This window comes from Hippoglossus hippoglossus, chromosome 20, assembly GCF_009819705.1.
Source record: "Hippoglossus hippoglossus isolate fHipHip1 chromosome 20, fHipHip1.pri, whole genome shotgun sequence".
In the NCBI taxonomy this organism is placed as follows: Eukaryota; Metazoa; Chordata; class Actinopteri; order Pleuronectiformes; family Pleuronectidae; genus Hippoglossus; species Hippoglossus hippoglossus.
Window position 1 is genome coordinate 15,076,105 of NC_047170.1, and position 23,472 is coordinate 15,099,576.

General features: G+C 44.2%; 2 protein-coding genes across 6 annotated transcripts; one reads left to right on the forward strand and one right to left on the reverse strand.

Annotated features, from left to right (window-relative positions):
• The first annotated feature begins 1,087 nt into the window (after positions 1-1,087).
• Positions 1,088-10,069, forward strand: LOC117754263 (oxygen-regulated protein 1-like). The gene is made up of 5 exons (XM_034573090.1): positions 1,088-1,729; positions 2,188-2,344; positions 2,745-3,924; positions 5,068-5,191; positions 5,495-10,069. Exons 1-5 carry the CDS (start codon positions 1,088-1,090, stop codon positions 8,888-8,890), a joined length of 5,499 nt encoding a protein of 1,832 aa, XP_034428981.1. The 3' UTR covers positions 8,891-10,069.
• Positions 10,070-10,931: 862 nt separating this feature from the next.
• esco1 (establishment of sister chromatid cohesion N-acetyltransferase 1) lies at positions 10,932-22,621 on the reverse strand. Of its 5 annotated transcripts, none has more exons than XM_034572857.1 (12): positions 22,201-22,621; positions 17,666-21,854; positions 17,003-17,272; positions 15,110-16,819; positions 14,898-15,003; positions 14,587-14,644; positions 14,387-14,495; positions 14,067-14,198; positions 13,387-13,476; positions 13,016-13,159; positions 12,532-12,716; positions 10,932-12,440 (listed from the first exon to the last, which is right to left on the reverse strand). In XM_034572857.1, the coding sequence occupies exons 2-12, from the start codon at positions 21,851-21,853 to the stop codon at positions 12,272-12,274; spliced, it is 7,161 nt and encodes a 2,386-aa protein (XP_034428748.1). In that variant the 5' UTR covers position 21,854; positions 22,201-22,621; the 3' UTR covers positions 10,932-12,271. The 5 variants fall into 5 exon arrangements, with proteins under 5 accessions (XP_034428748.1, XP_034428747.1, XP_034428745.1 ...); XM_034572856.1 differs by having other exon boundaries at positions 15,110-16,817; positions 16,962-17,272; XM_034572854.1 differs by having other exon boundaries at positions 14,387-14,492; positions 15,110-17,272.
• Positions 22,622-23,472: the final 851 nt, after the last annotated feature.

Sequence of the window (23,472 nt, forward strand, 5' to 3'; positions counted from 1 at the left end):
CAGCAGTCATGATGTAGAGCACGGAATAACGTTTCATGGATCCTTTCAAAACAGTTGGGAATTTCACGATGCCGACATAGGTAGGTTTGTTTTAAAAGTCTGTAATTTAAAATCTGAATATCTGTGTTTGTTTAAATAGTTTCCAGCCTTCAGGTTTAATGGACAGTTGTGTTTGCTACTGATGCAGCTTCAGAAATATAATTTAATAGAAATGTCTCTTTAAAAGTTTTCTTTTCATTACAAATATTTTTTTCTGGATATGAAAAAAACAATTGTTAGTTTACTGGCAAAATAGTAAAATAATTATATTCATATTATATAGAATAAATAAATAATAAGGCTACTTCAACAGCAGTAACTGATCATGATACAAAAATATCTAAAATGGATATTACAACTATTAGAACTGTCAAAGTTAAATATCACAATGTTTTTTTTTTATCACATTTAGTAAAAATATGTTTTAACAAAAACTGTTATTTAGCACTTTATTTTTAAAAAGCAGTTTCAAGTTTTATAAGACTTAAGTTATGTGATAGGCCAAAGGATTTCTTTTATCCTACACAGTTTTGATGAGCTGCTTAATTTTTGATGAATTTAATATTTCAAAAAATAATAATACTTGAATGTGCTATGGAATCATTCATGTTAAAAGAAATACCAGGTAGAAGCTGCTAAAAGAGAATTAACCGACGAACACTGACTGTACCACTTGTTATGTGCGTTTCAGTGTTGTTAAAACCCAGGTAATCAAATAATTGAAGATGCTATTCACGTGGCAGCTTTTCCAGAAGTCAGGTCATGTTGCCTGATGGCCGCAGTCAAACCAAGTAAACAACGTATGCTTACATGACGTTTTAATCTGTTTACACATCATAAATTATATAAGTTTCCATGATACTGATGTTGTTTACGTGTCGAGACCTTTGCATAACGTGCAGGTGTCTTAGGACATTTTTATTCTTAGAAACCACTTTTTATTCTTTTCATTCTTATTTGTCCCTGAGGCTATTTAAACATAGGAAACCTTCATATTTCTACAATTTATCAAATTCTTCACATTTCTTTCTTGCAGCAAAACTCAACCATGAACCAGACGGGACTCCGGAGGATCCCCCCTGACCAGTCGTCAGGGAGTGGCCACACCTTCGGCACCCCCCGCCACCCACGCATCAAAGACCCCATTCTTTCAAAGCGGGTTTGCTTCTACAAAAGCGGAGATCCTCAGTTCAGTGGTCTGCGCATGGTCATCAACAACCGGACCTTCAAAACCTTTGATGCACTCCTGGACAGTCTCTCTAAAAAAGTCCCCCTTCCGTTTGGGGTGAGAAACATCACCACCCCTCGGGGGATTCATGCCATCTACACATTGGACGAACTAGAGGATGGGAAGTCCTACATCTGCTCTGACAGGCGGAAGGTAACGCCCATCAACCTGGCACTGGCCAGGAAGAAGCTGCCGCCATGGTACCACGTCAGGCCCGCTACTGCCCGCCGCCGGGTCGTGCAGCAGGCCAGGAGTTTCCCCGGCCGCAACGTCCACAGGAAGGAGCCGGTGGTTGTGCGAACGCCAAAGAAGCTGCTGGTCTTTTGCAACGGAGACCCCACTTTAAAACGCAAGGTGGTGCTACACAAGAGGACTTCGGCTAATTTTGAGTCCATCCTGGAATACATCTCGGAGCTGATGCAGTTCCACGTGGTGAAACTTCACACACCGGATGGCAGACGTGTGAGTGTTAAAAGCACCAAAGCCTGACATCCTATGAAGGGAGCAGCATAGAGTTTATCTACTGAAGAAATCAAAGAAACCGGACAGATTCACAAACAGAAACAAAGTTATTCTAGGTCTAATCTGTAGACATCCCCCTGAAATGTGTACGTTCAAATACAACTCAAATGTTTATGTCTTAGATAACCGGTGGCCTCATTATTGGTCCACGAAGGCCCAACTTAAACCTGGCTTGTAAATAACCATCACCTGAGGAGAGAAAGTGTTAATCTTCTTTAGCAACTCTAATACCTGGAAAGACAATCTGGGATACTGCAGTGTAAGGCTTCAGGTCAGGGAGTCTGCACTAATTTAATTTAGACTTTTCATACATACACTGCACATTTAGAATTTAGTGCTGGTACTACTACATGATATAATATAAATAATTTTCTGATTGTATTCTATGTGTGTTGCAGGTTGACGGTCTTCCCGGCCTGATATTGTGCTCTGGGACGGTCGTGGCTGCAGGCAGGGAACCTTTCAAATCTGCAAACTACACCTCCCAGAAATCACCAGCCCCCACTCAGTTCTCCAACAACCGAAAGAGACAGAGAAGATCAAAGTCTTTAAACCGTAAGTTAAATAGGAAAATTAACTTTTTAATATATTGTTGTGCGGTTCTTTTAATTTCATACAGTAGTTAGAGTTAAGCGTGCGTTAGTCCAGTGGGCCTTCATACAGTGTGTGTGCAGTAATCTACCTGCTCTCATGGGATGAAGATTGAGAAAGTGCTGAGGCGTTGATACTATGCATAATACCATACATGACCCACATACACTGTCTGCATGGCTGCCGGCTATTGTGCTGTGAATAGCTCTTCTCTCTTTCTAACTTTTCTTTTTCTCTCTTTTTTCCTATTTCACGCTTCTTCCTGGGGATCCTCTCCAAACTAACCTCTTCCACCCTCGCCTGAAAACCTTGGACATTTCTACCCCATTTTTGATATCCTTGGCTCTTTTGAATGACTGAAAAGGTAAAAAGAAGTCCCGCTCATATCATAGTTCAAAGTCGAGGAATTTCTCCCTATCGTCTGAGAGGTACATCGTGAATCGGATCCATAACTCCATGGCAGGGAGTTCCTATGACGGCCGCCTACCCACTAACCCCTCAAACTCCCTGGAGCTGGAGTCTGTAGCAGGAACAGATGGAGCGGAGGGGCAGGGCTGCCTGCCTCCCGCTGATGATGACATTGAGAAGTCTTTCCGGGTGAACCAGGACGGCAGCATGACAGTTGAGATGAAGGTACGCCTAACACTCAAGGAGGAGGAAACCATCCACTGGACGACAACTCTTTCACGCTCAAATGTCGCCAGTGAGCTTAATGGGAGCTGTTTACCGGAGCCTGTGGCAGACGAGGAGATCTGCTCGCCTGCATCAGATCCAGTGGATTTACAAACTGCAGCTTCCTCCATCGACAGCATCAACAAGGACAAAACCAAAGACAATAACGATGAGGATCCGCCATCGCCGAGCAATGGAGCTTTCAATAGGAGCAGAAAAGAAGAGGATAACACCAAAGTACAGACGCACATGTTGTCACCTACCAGAGCTCCTACACCAGGGTACAAGGAAATTAGAAAAAAGCAAGCCTCTGTGGAGAGCATGACAGAGCAGTACTGTGTGGTCAAACAAACCAACACAAGACCGGTACCCAAACCGAGAAGACTCGGCGATGTGGACAACAGCAACATAAAAAGCAGGAATATATCCTCATTCAAATCATCGGAGATCCTACAGATTGAATCCAGCGGCGAGGAGGTCACAGAAACTGTCTTGCACATATATGAACAGCAGATGTGTCAGGATAATTTCCTTGCAAACATCTGTGCACATGATATTCCACCTTACGGGAGGCCAGCGACTTCAGAAACAGGACAGTTCTCCTCCAATAATGAGTTTGATCCGGAGTTCTGGAGACCTTCGACAGCATCTGAGTCCATTAGCATCTGGAAGACGGAGAACATGTCTCTAACATCGGATTTGACTTTGTCATCACTTAAGACGGGTGCGACTCAGGCAACAAATAATCAACAACAGCTGTCAAAGTCAACGAGAGGCAAAGACAAGCCCGAACAAAGGGAGCTCAATAAGGGGAAGAGGAAACCCAAAGCGGGCAAAAAACGAGCTCGGCGGCTGTTGACACCCGGGAAAAGGCAAAAAACAAATTCTTCCGGATTTACCGAGACGCGTGGGAAAGCGAAAACTTTCTCCAGCGCCGGGTTCATCAAGAGAGTTTACGGGAACAAATCAAAATCACCAAAAAACAAGACAAAGGCTACAAAGAAAGCAACGCAAAATGGGGACGGGAGTGTTACAACAAAGAGCTCACAATCGACAGATGCCACGATAAAATGGAACCTAAAAATTCCAAATGTACCATTGTACCAGACAGTTTCTATAGAAGCAAGCCGGCTTGATATTTCTTCTACTGAAGTGAGCCCACCGAGGGGAGCACTAACGCGGCAGACATCAGTGCACCAGGAGAAAAAGAATGAAAACAAGCCCTGTGACATCAGCAAAAGCAAAACACTGTCCAGCTCCGGGACAAATGAATATGTACAGAAGTGGCTGGAGAAAGCTCACATTAACGCCACTTCCGGCCCAGATGAGGATGGTAAAAAATCAGAAGCACATATCAGGAATCGGGACTCAGAGTCAGGATACAATCAGGGGTTGGTCGACGAGAAATCTGAAATACAACCGAGTCAATTCCTCAGATCTGAACCGTTGAGAACATCCGTCAAACTGAGGGTCAAGTGTTTTGAAAACCAATTATCAAATCCGTCGGGGGAGAAAGCAGCGACTCAGCGGAGAGAGGAAATTGCTCCTTGTAATTCCACCACTACAAGTACAAAGAACTGCACCAGTGTAGCTCAAAATAACACAGGAGAAGTAAGCCCCCTCGTGAATGGCACCTGCAGTGAAAGGAATCCAAGCCCAATCAAAATCTCTTTGCAGAAAGCAACACCTTACAGTACAATCTCAATGGAGCTACTGCCGCCACCACCCCCGCCCGATGAGTTAGAAGAGATGAACGCTGAATGTTGCATGATGGATGTATCGTCAGCGGCCAGCAGCCCCTTGTACCGACTCTCATCAGTGAGCAGTCAAATGTCAGATAATCATCCATTGTCCATAAGTCCTACATCTGACAAGGCCTCGTCACCCACAGGCCGCACAATGGAAACAGTTCAGGGTGACGCTCCTTCCGCGCTGAGAGAATTAGCAAGAGCTCCATCAGTTAAAAGAGCCCCTCTGGTCAGCAATCTGTCTCTTGAAAGGCAAATGTCTCTCAGGAAAGCTTCTCTGAGCAAATACACTTCATGTGCTGAGGACACAACGGCATCCAACACCGCGGGGGATGATGCCAACACCGTGCTGCCAAATGGCCTCTGTTCAACAGGGACTCACCTGCCGCCGGTAAAGACCCAGAAATCAAACAGCAGCTCGGATCTGAAAAACAGCCCATCGCCCTGTACCTCCGCATCTTCCACTAGTTTGACATCCGGAGAGAGAATGTCATCAGACAGCATTTCACTGAGTGAGACGCCGACGCCGAGTGATGCTCAATTCACAGAAACGAAACCGGCAAAGACGGCTCAGAAAGAAGCAGCATCACCTAAACCACTGGTGAAAAAAGTGAAAATAATAACCAGCCCATCTCAAAACAGAAAATCCCAAAGCAAGAAATTACCTTTTGACCCTTCTCATGATTCTCCACAGTTATCATCATCATTACATGAGAAGCATTCGAACAAAACTATGTCACCAAATATCAAAAAACGAGAATCCTCCCCCGCTCCTAGCCCGTCTCCTGAGAGAAGGAAGATGCTTCACAAAGCCAAGCTGCAAAAGAGGCCATCTCCATATTCTCAGTCTCTGGTCATGGTTTCCCCGCCTGTCACAAACATGTCAAATAAAAAGAAGCTCTCCAGAAACCTTTCCACGGATTACGCATCCGAGCCTGAAAACAACACAAAAAGGAAAACGTCGTCCAGACGAAAACGCCACCAAACGTCGCAGGCGATAAACTCCGCAGCTGAACAGGACGAAACACCGACCACGCTGGAAACAAACCAGACTGAGAGAAAAAAGACAGATCAAGAGAAATCTGTGACACAAACTCAGTTGCCACAGTTAAACATTGCAAACCAACCAAACACGAAACCTGTGCTGGAGCAGATTTGCCGCTCAATAAAATCAATCAGACAAATCACACAGAACCAACACTCCTCCTGTGTGGAGAAGTCCAACAGCCCGTCCAACTTCTCCTCTCACGTAGCCTCCACGTTTGGCTCCTCATCCAAAGCTCTCCTTGCTTTCCTGTCCATCATGACCCTAAATGAAGGAATAAATAACTCTGACAGGGACCAGCTGAACGCAAACGTCAGCTGTGCCGAGGCTTTAAAAATGATCGACTCCCTCCGAGAGATTGCCAATATCGAGGATTCCCAAAAGATAAAGGCTAGTTTGTGCAATTTGCAGAGGTCGACTTCACAGCAGCTCCTGCAAAGCTGGAGGGGCTTTCAGGAACTCAGCGACAAATGCAAGAGTTGCAGCTTGACTCCAAATGATTCACAAGAGCTCATAGTAAACAAGGTCATAGATCAGATCATAGACAACCTCGACATACCCAAGAAGCTCAAAGAGGAATTAATGTCTCTTTCCGAGAGAGTTGATGAAGGAAGTATGTCGACCAGGTTCATAGAAAAAGCTGAACTGTCACAAAAAGAAAACAGAGATTCTAAAATGTCTCACTGCTCCGGAGAAGCAGCTAGTGTTAGTGAAGATGAGAAAACTAATGTCGATGTGAGGTCCATGATTAAGAAATTCGCAAATGTTAACCAGCCAAAACAATCTGAAATGCACGATATTCCTCTGAGAACAGAATCACTGAAACATAAACCACCAGCGGAACTTAAAGATAAGCAGGTAACTGAGGAAACGCAGCTTCACAGGCACATTGAAGACAAAGTAAGTCAGGAAACGGCAAACAAGAGCATCAGCAGCACAAAAACCCCTGAGGTAGCGCGTAGGAAGCTGCAGATGCAAAGTGAGGGGAGCACGAGTATCCCAGAGAGTGGGCACACTACTGATGAAGAGTCAGGAGCAGGTGAGGAAGGGCGGAACGCATCAAGTGTCAGTAAAGATGAAGAGAACTGGAAGCTAAGTTTGTGTAGCTCAGACGCAGGTGAAGGACATAGCTGCTTAGACGAGGAAGAGCAAACTCAACAGAGCTCTAATTACTATGTAGAGCTAAGTGTTAGGAAGGAGAGCGTCTCCAGTCCAGATAGTAGGAACCTAAGGTTGTCAGAGGAAGAACGACCAGAGGAACCAGAGATTCAAAACTCTCGTCAGGGAACGGAAATCAGTGTTGACGAAAGTGCAGGTTACTCAGATGCAGACGAGCCAACGACGTCAGAGGAAGAGCAGCTGGAGTTTGAACGCAATGAATTAAAGGTTAGAAGTGAGGAAAGTTTGTCGGGTATTGAGGAAGAGAAGGAGAGCATTGACGAGGAGGCTCAACTTAATTATCGACCAGATACTGAGGAAGTTAAATGTAACAAGCTACAGGCTTTGATAGGGGAAGTTGAGGAGATTAGCTCAGAGGATGAGGACCCCAAAAATGACCACAGCAGCTTGTTAAACTCTGACAGTTTAGCTGAGCGTGAGAGATTTAGTGCAGATGAGCACGGCAGCTGCGAAGAGCAAGTAGAGATGGAGCAAGCAAATACTGCACGTGAGCAAATCAGGAGCTCAAGTGAAGAGGAACTAAGCTTCTGTGAGAAAGAGTCCAGCTCAGAGAAGGAAGAACATCGGGAAACTCCTGTAGCAAAGGATAGAATGGTTGTGGAAAAAGTCAAACTTGAGTCTGAGGAAATCATTTCCCAGTCTGTTGCAGAGAGGATAATCCTCCTGGAAAAGCAAGTTGCAGATGCACAGAAGAGGAAAAGTATCGCAGAGAGTCCTGCTCTCAAAAGTGTTCCTCAAAGAAATGTCCACCTGGAGTCGGACGTTGAAGAATCACCATCTGAATCTCTCTGCACCCGGTCAGCCCCTCAGTCGTCTTTGTCTTTCAGCTACGATTCCAGCGGCGTCATCACCACGGAGCCCGAGGGCAACCGGGTCAGATCCATCAGGGAAATGTTCTTAGCAAAGAGCGCCACGGACAATCGGCAAGGACGCCAACGTTTCCAGAGCCCAAACCCATCAGATCTGTCCGAGCTAAGAGCGGACACATCAACGAGCGCCGGCTATCAGTCTCAGACTTCAATCGAGCTGTCCAGTGGTGAAGATGACTCGGCACGGAAATCTATCACGAAAGGCTTTGTGAGGAGAACAATCGAGAGGCTTTATGGCAAAAAGGATCCTGAGGAGAAGACTAGCGAGAGACCCCCATCTGCCCCGAAACAGAAAAAGAAAGAGCATTCAAGCATTTTCTCTCCCTTCCACTCAGCGCGGACCAAAGCCATGACTGAGTTGTCTTATTTCAATTCCACCAACGTCCTGGACTCCTTGACCGAAGCGACGGGATGCATTGCTTTCAATGCACAAGTTGGGCCTGGAGACAGTGTTCCCAATGATAATGGACCATGGCTCCTCAGAGAGAACACGCTGATCAGAAAATCTGTTTCAGAGCCGGTGGCGATAAACAAAATACTTGCCAACACTCCACCGGACGAGGAAATGTGTGAGGGCAGAGAACAGAACGCCCCGAACCCACTCGACAGCACGACGTCCGAACCGGAGGACAAGATAAAGTCACTGTCGAGAAAGTGCACCTACTTTTCTCTGCCGCACGCCAGCGACTCAGATGTGTGTCAGGACGACACGAGGCCGGCGAGTAAGAACAGCGTGAGCGGTGACAGCATCGCAATAGACACCTCGGAGAACGCCAAAACGTGGGGGGAGAGGAACGGCATCCTCCCCGCTGGTGGCATTACAGACTTTAGAATGATGGACAACAAAGTTCACCCACTGCCAGAGGTTCCATCTGACGGTGAGGTCGTAGTGGTGCAGCCTGGGAGAGGTCAGGGGGTCATGAACAGGAGGCTTCAGGAGCCTGATGTGTTGGACTTGCTGTATAATTTCTGTGGTGAGCACTGTCCCATCCTGTGAAGACACATCGCTCAACAGAAATCAGACACACGAGGACAAACGACTATTTTTTTGGTCGAAGTGAAGTGTACATTGTTAGGCTACAGTATATGTATATATATTTTTGGTGCCTACCGTTTGATGTTGCCATAACCTTGGCGTAATACACGATCATATGTCAACTCAGCTAACTACACGATGCGTCATGCATACACGAGCCAATGGATTAAGGTTTATTCATACGTGACCGTTTATGTTGAGAGCTTGTGACTTGTCAGTTCATGCTCCGTGATCAGTGTAAAAATAGTCGGATGTTTAGATCTTTTTGTGGTACCACCATGATTGTGTATTTGCCATGCGCACTCCAGAGCAGCTCTTACCTTCTTATAGGTCGCCTGTCACCAGAACAAACACCCAGAGCATTACCGTAATCTCGTTGTAAAACTATTAAAACAGATCAAGTCCCCGCAGATGTCAGGCAACGAGGCCAATCCCCGCCGCACACAGGGAGCGGGTCAGTCAGTGGTCGCAGATCAGGTTCAGGGCAAAATGGCGACGTTTTCCTTACGGTTTAAAAAAAAGGAACTGAAATGGAAACAGCTTGTGTGACAGTTATAGAAAACTCTCAGTAAGTACTTTAAAAATCCTTTTGTATATCGGTTGGTGTAAAGTGTAAAGAAGATATTTATTGATTTTCACTGAGTAGCCCTAGTGTATCACAAACTCACAATAAAATCACCTCTATAGGATAAAAGGTTTTATTGTTTACAATGTGGCAGCTGTGACAATTTTTGTCTATTTAAATTTACGTGTAAGAATAAAAGTGTGTATTTACAAATGTTGGACTTTCTCTTTTTCTTCGCGACGACCTTTTCCTGGACTTAATTCAGTCCGAACCCTCCGATCAGAGGATCCTGGTGTGAGCAGCAGTGGAAAGGCCAAGGTGAGCGTGGTGTTAAAGATACCTCAGGGAAGCTGGGCTCAGGGGTTTTTCTGCGGCCGATCAGTATCAGGCCTCCGAGGACGAGCGGTGGGGGTGGGGGGGGACCTCTGTTTTCTCACTCTCTGCCTGAGGAAGTATCCATGTTGTTCTAAGGTTGTTTTGTTTCTCAGAAGTTGCCATCGAGCCGGCCCGTGTTGTGACAGGAGTGTCGAGGAATGCGCTAAGAGGGGAGTGTTTACATCTGCAACTACAAAGAGCAAACATGACAACCACACAATTCCCAAGATTTACACTTGTCTCATCTCAAATGTCAACATAGTGTCTTAAGGACTGCAATGTATATTTCTTAAGCATTTTAAATCCTGGAAATTATGATAAATTCGGCCAGCATCATATTTGACAACAGGGATGCATTGCATATTGGAATTGATGGAAACATTTGTCACTTTCTTCAACACTGTTACTAGGTTGTTTTTCATTGATTCCTCTGTAAATTTTGTATGAATCTTGATGAAAAAATTCAGACATATTTAAGGGGTTAGTATTAATGATTGAGGTCAGTTTTGTGCTGATTTAAATATTGATTTAAATGTAAATGTAAGGGGGGGTAGGCTTTTTTAGTTGCTATGTTAACAAATAAGAGTAGGAACCTGTGTCTAGCACCAATGTGTAGCTCAAAATTGTGATGTAGCCCTAGCTATAAGGTTTGTCGTAGTATAATTCTACATCTATATTCTATAATTCTTTAAAATCATTCTGGTAATATATGTCACTGACACAAACATGTTTACTGCAACAATGACCACTAGATGGCGCTAGTCAATGGTGTTGTTATCCTGAAACTAGAACAGTAGCGAGGATCCACCAAGGCCCAACAGTCTCCCCATAAAAGCACATTTAGAATTCACTAGATTTGCATCAGCACAATATTGCTCAATCAAGGAAAATTATGCAAAACACCCTTTCTCACAATGTTCAAGAAGGTGAAAATAAAATCCTGGATCAGCACCAAAAGTTAATGGGTTCTTCCCTGAACGACACCAGATCCTCTCACCAAGTTTCGCAGCAATTCATTTGGTAGAACGGTTGTTTTCTTCCAAGACGGAATAACTGAGCAACAACATTTTAAAACAGTTTATTATTTAAATAAATATTTACATAACAGCTTCGTATAAATCAAATTTCTTTTTCTTTTACACGACACGTCTGTCTAAAAAGCAACTGCTTAAACAAGAAGGAAAAAAAAAATAAGGGATGTATTACAATGATACTGTTAATCTGTGATAAGAGTCTGAACTTCATCTTAACCCATCGTGTCGATCACTGAGCAAACGTTCTCAATCATAAACCTGGGTGACATGTACCAGCACTAAAATACCATTTAAAGCCTGATTCTTGCATCATCTTCCATTATACTTTTTATTAGAGTATGCATAAATCTACATGATAATTTGATATACATATTTATTTGTTTTTACTAAGGAATAGGAGGATGATATTCTACACTAACTCAATAAAACACCAAATGCTGTTTAGAGGAACAAATGGCTTAAAAAAAAAGAAAAGAAAGAAAAGAATAAATCAAAATCGTTAAGTCACACGTTTTTCATTCAGGCACAAACAAAGCGATAGACGGCCTCGATGAAATTAAAAAACGTCACTCGTACAGTACAGGCTACAATGCCCTGCTAAATGTATGTGTACAGTATATGGCTCAGCTCAGAAACAGATCAGGAGAAGTGATCTAAGAATATTGGAGCAGGTTTATTTAATGCCCAAGCTACAGTTCTAACCCACAACTCTTCCATCAGATTGTTGAAATGAGTCTCACTGATTAAAATCACCTAGTTTTAGATGATTAGTTTGAAATGTTACAAGAAAACACGAGTGTGTGAACGTGAAGAGACACACGTGGAAGTGTGAGGTTGTGACCTTTAAAATGTATGGATGTTTATACTCGAGACAAAGGCAGCATCATTAAGTGTTGAACGTTAAAAAGAAATCCTCCGTGCACAGATTACTCCAGGTGTAAAAACACATGACATAACAGAATGAAGAAAAATTATCTAAAACAACCGTTTATTTGATGCAGTCAAACGATGCGATGCTTCTCACGTCCCTCGGGGATGAAAGAAGAAGGAAGCAAACGATGAAATGCTTTTTGTTTTCTATTGCTGTCAGATCATGCATGTAAACTCTTTTTAATAAAACCAATTGTTTGCTTAAAAATGTATAAAGAAAATACTCTTTCTTTCAAAATACTATGCGGGGGGGGGGGGGGGTTAAAGGGAGGATTTATAACATTTTTCAACAACACCGTGTTGTTTTCATCCTGAGATTTCAACCAATGTGTAGCCTCTCCAAGGAGCAATTTACAGTTTTAATCGTTATGCAAATAAAGATGGCGTCAGACACTGTGACGCCTCAGTCAAATCCATTGTTACCTTTCCTGGAGACGGTCATACTGTGTCAGTTTTGGGTTTGGGCAAGTTTCGTCCACTCACAAAGTTATAAACCAAAAACTGAGAAGTGCCAAAATAATTTGTGGCAAAGAGTTTTCCATCAGGGGTGGGGTCGGAGAAAGCGATCTCATCTTTGCTCAGGTAGGAACCGAATATGAAGTTGTTCCTGTGCAGAAAAACAAAAACAGGAAGCATTCGTTTAACTTGTTTTCAGGTGATTTCAGATTAATGTCTTTGCGGCGTGTGGACTCACTGACCTCAGGCACTCCAGCATACGTGAAGCGACGCCCAGGCGTCTCATCATGTTGACCACCCAGATGCGGCTGATGCCACAGATCGCCGGCTCTGGCGTGATGGAGCAACACCAAGCTCTCTGACGTTCGAACATCACCTTCTCTCCCTCTGAACCCTCAGGGACGGGCTCCTCGATCACCCGGAACCCCTGAAACACAGACATACACATGGATGATGCTCAGTTTTACATCTGAACTAATGAGAGTCTGAGTGATTTATCAGTTGGTCTTTGCCATAAAGGATTGATAACGACATCTTAGGAATTTCTGCAAAATTTTAATTTATATAGGCCAGAAATTTTTAACTCCTTAATATTGGTTTCGGCAGCAGCCTCTAAACGTCCACACCATCAGGCTCTAGAACTAATATCTAAGTCTGTCCATTGCAGATGATTTCTACCATCATCAGTAAACATTAAAAGACATCACAGTTTGGGCCGTGTCTCACCTCTTGTATGTGCTCTGCTATGAGGCATCCAGTCACCTTCTTGTCATTGGAAATAAAGAGGAAGGTTTTGGTCTGAGAGGGGCACTTGGTCTCCACCTGCTGGAAGCCCAGGTCATTGTCCACCATCTCCCTGATCTCCTCGACCTGAGGAACAAACCGCTGCTGTTTAATGAGGAAATCAAAGCAGTTTCTATCCTATTTACTTCACACACAAAGTAATAAACTCAAGCTGGTGTAACATGACAATTTATCTGAGGGAAGTTACATCAGTTACATTTTTTTCTGTATATTCCAGACATTTTTCTGCTGAGCCACATACATCCGCCCACAACATTGACAACCACATAAGAGGCTCCATTTTGTGAACAAACCTTCTTCAGGGCATATTTGGGATCATCTGGCAGGACGAGAATGATCTTGCCGTCTGGATACTCTCCCAGAATCCTCTCTTTTTTCCATCCCTGAAAAATCAGATAAGAGAAACCGTTAAATTAAAATATCTTTATTGATCCGCTGAGAACTTCACATTCTGTTTTTGCATCACACACTAACTACCAGAGCGTTGTAAATATTATTACATACATACACCTAATACTGTAAATTAGTTTCATATGTTTTAATTTGTCTCAGTTTGTTAACCTAATGTTTCACTGATTTATTGTAAATAGTCTCAGGCACTTAGCTTTGCCTGGAAAACACCAAGAAATAGACCCTGTCAGCTTAGTTTTTGTTTTAATTTCTGGACGACACAGAAGAGGAAGTGCGTCTCTGCCGGCTGCCGGTTAGAAACAACACTTCATCTGGTCTTTGCAAACAGTAACGATCTACATGCTCATATAAAGCAGCAAAGTGAAAGCAGATCACAAGTTGTTACTCGAGATGCATGTTGAGACTCGTTTTAACTCCTCATGTGAAATGATGTACATGAAGGTGTCAAAATGCAGAATGGTATGTTTGTGGTTACACTGGTGTTTAGGGCCCGATGAGTCAACACTGAAGCCAGTAGACAAGACAGATAACAGACGTGTGATTTAAGGAAACTTGCTCTCACCACGTATTTGACAGCGCTGATGAACTGATTGTGGAAGAGTAAATGCTGAGATTCATCCTCGGGGTTGGAAGCCGAGTAGAGCATCCCACACACATTGCAGGCCACTGCTCCAAAATGCTTCTGTCCGGCATCCTGCCCGACAAGGAAACAACAGATCACTCATTGAATCTTATCACAATATATTCAAGAATACATAAAATTGTGACCAGGGATATCACATAACTCGTATTTTTAATATTAATGCAAAGGGTGATCACTAGTTGGGTCCTAAAGGGTTTACGCTGCACTTGATGACAGTAGAAATGAATAAACCCACTTACAATCACAGTTTGGGTGCCATCTTTATCTGCCTCTTTCAGTTTCTTGACTTCTCTTTGCAGACAAGCATCAGAGAGAGGAGTCCCACCATCTTGTTGCTTCGCTCCTCTGCTGAGATACAAACACACATCACATTACTTCAAGTTTCTATTGCTACAAGTAAAGAAAAAACACGTCAAATGGTTTAAGAGAAACTTCTTACTCTTGACAAGGTTCTTCCGAAGTCTTCTCCATCATCCTGGATGTTTCTGCCTTATTCTCTGGAGAAGGAACAACATCAGTGAGAGGAGGAAAAGGCAACATTTTTTTACACATGGGTGAAATGTAGTACAAGCTTAACACATCAATCTTAATAATCCAGTGAGAACGGCTCAAATAATAAATACTAGGGAACAAATAAGAACGTTTCACTAGAAGATAATCCCCACAGCGGAGTCAGTGCTGCCTTTAGCAATGAGACAACAACATGACATAAGTTGAAATAAATCATGTGGCCTGCAAATAAATACATACCCTCAGGCTTCTGCTCACACTGTTGTGTTCCATCAGACACTTTACGGCTCTCCTCAGAGGAGGAGGAGGAGGAGGTGGGAGTTGATGAAAGTGAAGCAGCTGTATCCTTTGTAAAAAAAAAAGAAGAGAGAGCTGGTAGGTGACATCTCTACTGTACAGTATATTAAAATCTGGTTATTGTGACACACACTACAGCAGAATTGATCACTTACTTTGCATTTGCCATCTTCCGATGATTGTGGATTTGAGGTTTTCTGAGACGTCGAAGCAGCATCGGTCTTAGAAACAGCAGGTTTGGTCTCAGATGTGGTCGGAACAGCAGGTTGAGACGTCGTCGAAGTTGACGGCTTTAACTGAGCTGCACTTCCACCGGCAGTGGACTTTAACTGGGTAGAGGCAGATAATACTGCATTCGACCGTGGTGTCGTCGTGACAGGAGACTTTATCTGAGCTTTGGCGGTGAGAACAGCTTTTGATGAATCTGTTGCAGCTGCAGATGTGGCCTTTGACAGGGGGGTTCTGGCAGCAGCAGGTTTTGATTGTGGATTGGTGGAAGCGGCAGGTTTTAACTGAGATGTAGCTGCAACACTGGGCTTTGACTGACCTGAGATCTGTGCAGCAGGCGTGGTTTGAGCTTTGAGTTTTACCTGGTTGGCCGGTTGTGATGAAACTGTGGGCCTTGACTGAGCTGCATGTTTAAATTGAGCTGTGGGGTTTGACTGAAGGCCGGGTCGTGTTTGTTGTAAGAGCCTCAGTGCGGGGTTGGTCTTTGTCGGAGCTACTGGTAACGGGTCATCATCTAATTCAAAGTCATCAAAGGAATACTTGGGCCGGGGTCTGTATGGCTTGTACTCAACCTCAAGCTTGGATTTTTGGGAATTAAGTCCGTTGGGCATGGGAGGAGGTATGGCTGGGAGACTCCTCTTCCCTGCAGATCTTGTCACTTTAGGGGCCGGCCCCGGAGCAGGAGTCGTATCAGAAGCTTGAGCCGTTCTTTGCCTTGTAACTCTACGGGTTTCAGTATTGGGAGGTTCAGCTTTAGAGGCCTCAGGTTTGGTAGGTTCAGTTTTAGTGGGAGCAGTTTTGGACGTATCTGCCTTAGCGGGTGCAGATTTGGGGGTTTCTGTCTTTGTGGGTTCTGTTTTGATGGGTTCGGCTTTAGGAGTCTCCACCTTGGGAACTTCTGCCTTGGGTGTAGCAGGTTTGCTAGTGGTGGCGGGACTTGTGGGAGCTGTTTTTGATGGACTGGCTGCAGGTGGAGGGGTCATGGTCACTGGACGCGTTGAAAATGGAGAGGTGGCAGACCGGGGGGCTTGCCAATCCATTTCTGAAAACATCTGGTTCGCTTGGTCAGACTTCAGTTTCTTGACTCGTGCCCAGGACATCTTTTCTCTCTGCAGTTCCACCTGTCTCAGTCTTTGATATCGCGTCAGCTTCTTTTTCTCGTGGGCTTTCAGTGGTACGGATATTTGCGTGATAAAGAAACGTCTCTTCTGAGGCTCTGCTGCAGGCTTGGCCTCAGCTGAGTCAGGTGTTGAGGGCTGAGCTCCAGGTGCCTGTGCAGCAGGGGTCGCTGAAGCTGAGCATCCTTCTGGTCCGGCCGGAGTTGCAATGTTAATTGTATTTGGGTCCTGCGTCTTAACTGGTAGAGTTTCCTTCTTGGCGGCTTCAGCCTTAGCGGCTTCTACCCTGGCAGCTGCTGCCGCTGCAGCTAGTTTTTCCTCTTCAATCCTCTTCAGTAGCATGCTGTCTGTGGCGATGTCCTCTGCTATTTCGTGACATAGAGCTAAGAGGTTGAGCTGATGTCTGTTTGCCGCTCTCTTCGACGCTGCAGCCTTTTGCTCGGCCAAAGCCGCCAGGCGAGCTTTGGTTCTGGCTTGTGTATTCATTTCTTGCTTCTTGGGTTTTTCTGCCTCCTGTGCCTTTTTATCCTCTTTGACCTTCTCACCAGCTGTGTTGTTTTGCTTTACGTTGGACCCGCTGACCACTTCTGTGTTTTTCTCATTAACCTTTTCATCGGTCTGTTTAGGAGGGACAGCCTGAGGTGTTGCCTGGGGTTTTTCTATTATTGTGATGTCACTGTCTTCCTCATTCTCTTCCTCCGCTACTACGATCTCACGACCGATCTCTATATCCTCTAGAATCTGCACTTCTTGTAGAACCAAAGTACCATCAGCATTCTCTATTACCACAGCATCGCCGCCTTCATTAGTGCGTTGAGCATGAGAGTTCGCCATGTCATTCTCTGTGGTATTAACGTCCATCAGGTCACATGATGGCTGCTGGGAAGGTTCAGAACTCTTGTCATCGGTTTGCTGGGAATCGTTAAAAAGATTGTCCTCTTTACCCACTAATCCATCGTCTGGATTCAGCTCCTCTGAAAGCGAGGAGGTCAAACCTGATTCAGCCACCGCCTGAGTGACAATATCAAAGGGAATATGATTCTCTGGGATTGACTCTAAGATCACATACTCCTCAGATGTACTATCCGGTACCTCAGCTTCAGTGGCGGCTGTTGTCGTTGTCACGGTGACGTCTTCAGCCTCCTCAAATCCGACATCCTCCTGCACCTGGTCTGAAAACTGTGAGGCACTGATGCACTCCGAAAAGCCACAGTTTTGTGCTGCATCTTCTGACTGGCCATCTGGCGTGCTGATATCGTCACTTGAGCTTATCACCGCAACTTGTCTCACATCCACATCACTCTGCTCCAACTGTGCAATTAGAGAAGTTTCTGACGCACTCACGCTTTGTACTTCCATCTCCACTGCTGCTGCTGCTTGGCTACCAAATACGCAAATTTGTTCTGTAACATTTTCCTCAGCTTCCGCTTGTGGGTCACAGATTTTGTTTTCTTCACTAGTCGATGCCTCTTCTATGATGTGCTGGGTCTCTGTGTTCTGTATATCCAGTAAAGAAACACCATGATGCCTCTCTGACGCTGTCGACGTCTCTCTCTCGTCATTACTTTCTGGACTGCTGATGGGCTCGTACACGATCTGGTTTTCCTGAGCCTGAACCTCCGACTGATTAAACGTCTTCATCTGCTCTTCTGAGGCCTCAATTACAACATCAACGTCATGTGGCTGGTCACAAGCAAAAACGATTACTTCATTGCTTCCAGTTCCTTCGCCCTGTCCTTCAATAATACAGACTGTTTTGCCAGCCTTATCACAAGGAATTACTGCGGCCTCGCCTTTGGCCTCATTAATCATTTGCTTCCCCATTTCCTCTTGTAAGGCAGAATCTGCAGATTCCATTGATCCATTTATTACATCCATCTCCTTTTGGACTACTTTAGCACTAGCCTCCTCTTTATTTTCCAAATTAGTCACAGGAGGGGGTTTCTGAATTGCGTTTGATAAGTCTGCAGTGTGTTCAGTGGCTTCCTGCAGCCTAGAGTCTTGCCTCTGTGCTATAGGTGCTGGAACAGAAATATCTTCAGGCGCTGCAGTCGTTTCCATATTCGTCTGCATTTCTGGAGCATTAACAGACTTAGAAGTTATCTTGTCTTCATTGTCTTTATTCCAACAACTTGCAGTCTCTTTCTGAACGACGGTGTCTGTGATTAATTCACTGACCTCCTGGTAGATAGATCCTGGATCAGAAACCTCCTCTGGTGTCGCTGTTGTTTCTGTATTCATTTCCATTTGATTCTCAGCAGCACTAACACACAGGTTGATAACCTCTTCCTTGTTTTCCTCATGCTCAGCACAAGCAGCATCTTTTTGAAGTACAGTGTCTGTGGCGAGTTCACTGACCTCCTGACCTCTCTGGTTTTGTGTCTGTGCTGCAGTTGTTGGATTAAGTATCTCCTCTGGTGCTGCTGTTGTCTGCATTTCAGTTTCTTTCAGACCCTCAGTAGCACTGACATACGCTTCAATAACCTTGTTTTGGTTTTCACTACACTTGCTTTTGAATATCTCTAGACCTTGAATCCTTTCAGATGTGTCTCTTGCAGGTCCAGTCACTTCTTGGCTTTTCTTATTTTCAGTTTCCACTTCAGGTGCTGTAATTAAAATCTCAGAGGTTGAGGAAACCTGCGTTTCCATTTGGACTTGATTCTCCGGTTCAGTCGCACATTCTCCAGATATGTCAGTACCATGTTCACTGGCATCCTGAATCTTCTGGTCTTGAATTTCTACTGCAGGAGATGTGTTACAAATCTCTGATCTTGCAGTCGTCTCCATATCCACTTCATTTTGACTTTTTGGAATTTCTCTTACCACTAAAGAGGCTGGGTTTAAAATCTCAGACGTTGATGTCGACTGTATTTCCGGTCTCATTTGATTCCCTGATGGAGCCACAGAGTCAAAGTTGATTTCATCCTCTTTAGTGACATTCTGATGATTTTCAATCATCAGATGTTCATGAACCTCTGTAGATTCATCTGTAGCATGTCCACTGACTTCCTGGCTTTTAATTTCCACTGCAGGTGACGTGTTAGATTTCTCCTCTGATGTTGAAATAGTTTCTTGTATTTCCTCTGAAGGGGCCGAGTCAGAAATCTCTGATGTCATCTGCATTTCAATTTCAATTTGACTCTCTGATGCAGCTGCGGGTTGAAAGTTTGACTGGTTTTCATTTTCAACAACCGGAGAATTTTCAACTTTTTGCTTCTCGTGAAATTCCTGATTCAATACTGTGGTGGGTTCCCTGACCTCCTGACTTGGCTGGTTTTGTATTTGCAATGTAGATGCTGGGTTAGAAAGCTCCTCTGTCTGAATGTGCACTTCTGTTTGATTCTCTGGTGCAGCAACACATTCAGCATTAACCCTGTCGTCGTCCTCTGAGCTCTGACTATTTGAAACTGGATGTAAATGTACTTTATCAGACATGTCTGTGGTGCGTTCACTCACACCTGGGCTCTCCTGCCTTTTCACTTCAAGTGACGACGCTGGATTAGAAATCTCTGATGTTCTTACAGATTGCATTTCCATTTTGTTTTGACTCTCAGGTGTACTAGCAGAGCACTTGTCGTCTTCATTTGCCATTTTTTCAGTTATAATATCTCCATGAACCTCTGAAGTAAATTCGTTGCTCTTGTGCTTTTCCTCATTTTGTATTTCCACTTTTTGGCTTTGTGTTTCCATTGTTTTCACTGGATTAGAAAACTCTTGCTCTGATGTCACCGAAGCCGATAAATCCATTTTGATTTGACACTGAGGTGCAGGGGCAAGCTCAAAGTTCATCTCCTTTCCTTTTTCCACACTGGTAAGGTCCTTAACTTCAGCAGGTATTTCTGTAGCATGGTCATTAAAGATGTGGTGCTCCTGGTTTTGTGTAGCCACTCTCAGAGCTGAGTCAGACGCCCCCTCTGATGTTATTTTAGTCTGCATGTCCGTGTCTGTCTGACCTTCTGGGACTGTGACAGCATCAGTGAACACCTCTCTTTGTTTTTGCTCATGCGCCGCCTCACAATCAGGTGTCAATATTTCTGTACAGCTGTCACTCATCCTGTCTGTCACATCATGACTCAGCTGTACCTCAACAAAAGACCCAGGACCATCGACAGACTGAGTCGACGGGAGTTCAATTACTTTCCTTTCACTTTCTTTAAGCTTGTCGTCGGACTTTCTCACAACTTTGTTCACACCATCACAAGAATTGGTAATTTTATCTGGCACTTGGTCCGGCAGGAGAACAGATTTCGATTCCTCCTTAAAAGTAACTTGAATTTTGACACTGAGATCTGTTTGACTATCTGGATTATTATTTCCCTCCAGGATCTCTTCTGGTGCAGAGTTTGAGTTTTCTGAGTCCACATCTCTGTGCTCCGAGGAGACGCTGGCTGCTTCAATCACTTCCTTCATGTCATGCTCACCTTCCTCCATTTTAGATCTGATATTCAGTCCTTCAGAAACTATCTCGGTGGTCTCCTTTGTTTCAGTTTCACAGCTCACATCTGTAAGACTTTCTGGTATGCAAGCCGAGTCTGTCTTTTCATCGGCCTGGTCTTCACCTTCACAGCTTGGATTCATCTCTCCAGTAACAGAAAATAGTGTTTCCGCTGACAGTGCTACTAGTTCACCATCTACATCCTTTTGACTTTCAGTGGACTCAACAACAACCTTTTTCTCATTCTCCTTAGCCACAGACGTAATGCAAGATGCAGCTGGAGTAACAGAGTCCAATGCTTCTCTAGATGATGGTAGTGTTTCCTTATCTGTGAGCTTTTGGATTTCTACATTTTTGAATTCCTCACGTTTACTTCCTTCAACTTCACAGTCAGATTTGATACTAGCATTAGCATTACCTGATACAGGGACCAAAGTTTCCTTGGACTCTGCTTGTGCCGCATTATCCAACTGCACTTGTCTCTCGGGTTCAACAGCAGCTTCTGCAGGTTCTTTTGTCGCATTCGGATTATCCTCAGCCGTGCTTTGAGTATTTGGCAAATCTGAGTATCTACCGTAACTGTGGTCCATCTGTATAAGCACTGTAGGTGCGGATTGTAACTCCTGGCATGTTTCCTGTGGGTCAGAAGACGTCTCCTCAGCCTTGCGTTTCGCTTTGACTCGGTTTGAGTATTGTCTGACGCAGCGGGCCTTGTCGCCGTCGTCCCTCTCTCTAAAGAGGTCGACCTTACTGCCATCGCTACTCAGCTCCTCGTCTGAGTCCGTGGAGGCTGTTCGCTTCAGGGAGGCTTTGGGGAACTGCGAGGGAGCTTCTCCGCAGGAGGCACTTGTGGCGTTCAGAAGCTTGGCTTTTTTGACAGGCGGGTCAGAAATGGTTTTGCTGGGATCCTTCGGAGGGGAGCTCTGTTCTTCCTCTGAAGTAGACAGTTTTTTCTTAGTCCGAGGGGCTGCTGACTTTTCTAGCGTATTTCCCGTTTTAAGAGCTCTATTAATGGTGGCTGGTTCAGCTTTGGATGGGAGAGCCTCCCCATCCTCATCCAACTTCCTCATCTTGGGCTGCGGTTCATGAGGAGCTGGTCCTCTCTTTGGGGCCGGCATTCTGTCAGGAAAAAGAAACATTAGATAAAGTAAAGAAAACGCAATGAAAGCCAGAAAACAAAACAACATGCAGGGGTTATCTTCAATTTACTCTTCCTCACATTTCTGCAGTTTCTGTTTCCTCTCGGGTGGAGAAACAAAATGTGATGCCTCAAACCACAGCATTGTGCAAAAAGTACCCATGCATTTTAACATTATGAGCTGTGATGATTATCCAGATGCATCCCCAGCCCCCTGGTTTACCCACAGAGCAACATGGCAGGCTAACGCTGGACGTAAACAGTGATATATCGTAGTTAAACTCGGAGGCCAGCGGGTCACACAATGTACGATCCACATCTACTCACTCATCCACCCTCTGTGTGAAGGCTCCCGCTGCTCCTCCGGCTCGGCACACGGGGCTGGTGTCGGTAGCGGCTTCGCACACGCACACAGAACGGGGGTTAGTTAAACTAGCCCGAGAGAAGCTAACGTGCTAGCCGAGCAGTGCACAGTGAAGGGGAAGCTAAAGCTAGCAGCAAGCCAACTCGCAACAAATGAGCGAACCGAGACTCGCGGCTCAACTCCGCGAAAACAGCGGCCAGGCCGACCGAGCGGGCGGCTTCACACGGGCCCGACTCCCACACGGACGACGGGGAGGAGATGGAGACACGAAGCCGTCCATGAAACTCACTTTAGGTGTTTTCTTCTCCAACAACAGCTGTTTTGTTTTTTTCTCCCTGTGAATAAAAATTAACTGTACTTCCGGAGGGAGACAGCGGATGTGACGTAGCAGCAGCAGCTCCGGCTCCAGACACTCAAAATCAACAATGTGGTTTTAGAAATAAGATCAGTCTTTCTTTATCTCTCTTTCTTTCTTTCTTTCTTTCACTCTCTCTCTTTCTTGTGATTTATTCTATGTCTCTTTTCTCTCATCCCTCTCTATAGTTCTCTTTCTTTTGATTTCTCTCTCTCCCTGTCTCTTTCTCTGTTTATCTCTCTCTTTATCTCTATTCATTCCTTTGTCTCTCTGTCTTTCTTTAGATTTTTCTCTCCCTCTTTCTTTCTTTTCTTAAATACTATGGACTAAAACTAAGTGGCGTAGAAGTCTCAGAAAGTAGAAGTACTTACGATTTGTGACTAATATTCTTACTTGTCCAATAATTCTTAGTTACAAGTTTAAGCTACTTGTAATCTACTTTTACATTTTAGATACAAAATATATCAACAAATAAATTATGCATTTTCATAGACTGAACACTAAATGTGTGTTAAATGCAAATACATTAATAAAAGCATATCACTAAAATAACATTTATATTCTATATATTCATATCAAATTCTAGGACTTTGTACTAAAACTTTACTTGTATCAGTATATTTTTACACAAAGGTATTATTACTAGGGTCCAGTTGTCTAAACTTCTGTTAATATGAAAGTAGCAAAACCATCACAAATTTAAAAAACAAATGCTTCTGTAGAGTATTTCTCCAAAATTTTCAGTCTCTTGCTGTTTTCCAGCCTTTTTAATGAAATCATTCTTAATGTCATCAACTTCTTGATAAACTAAAACACATTTTCTTGGATAAATATTAGGCTGTAGAATAAATTCTTTATGAGTCAGGACCGACTTTAACTG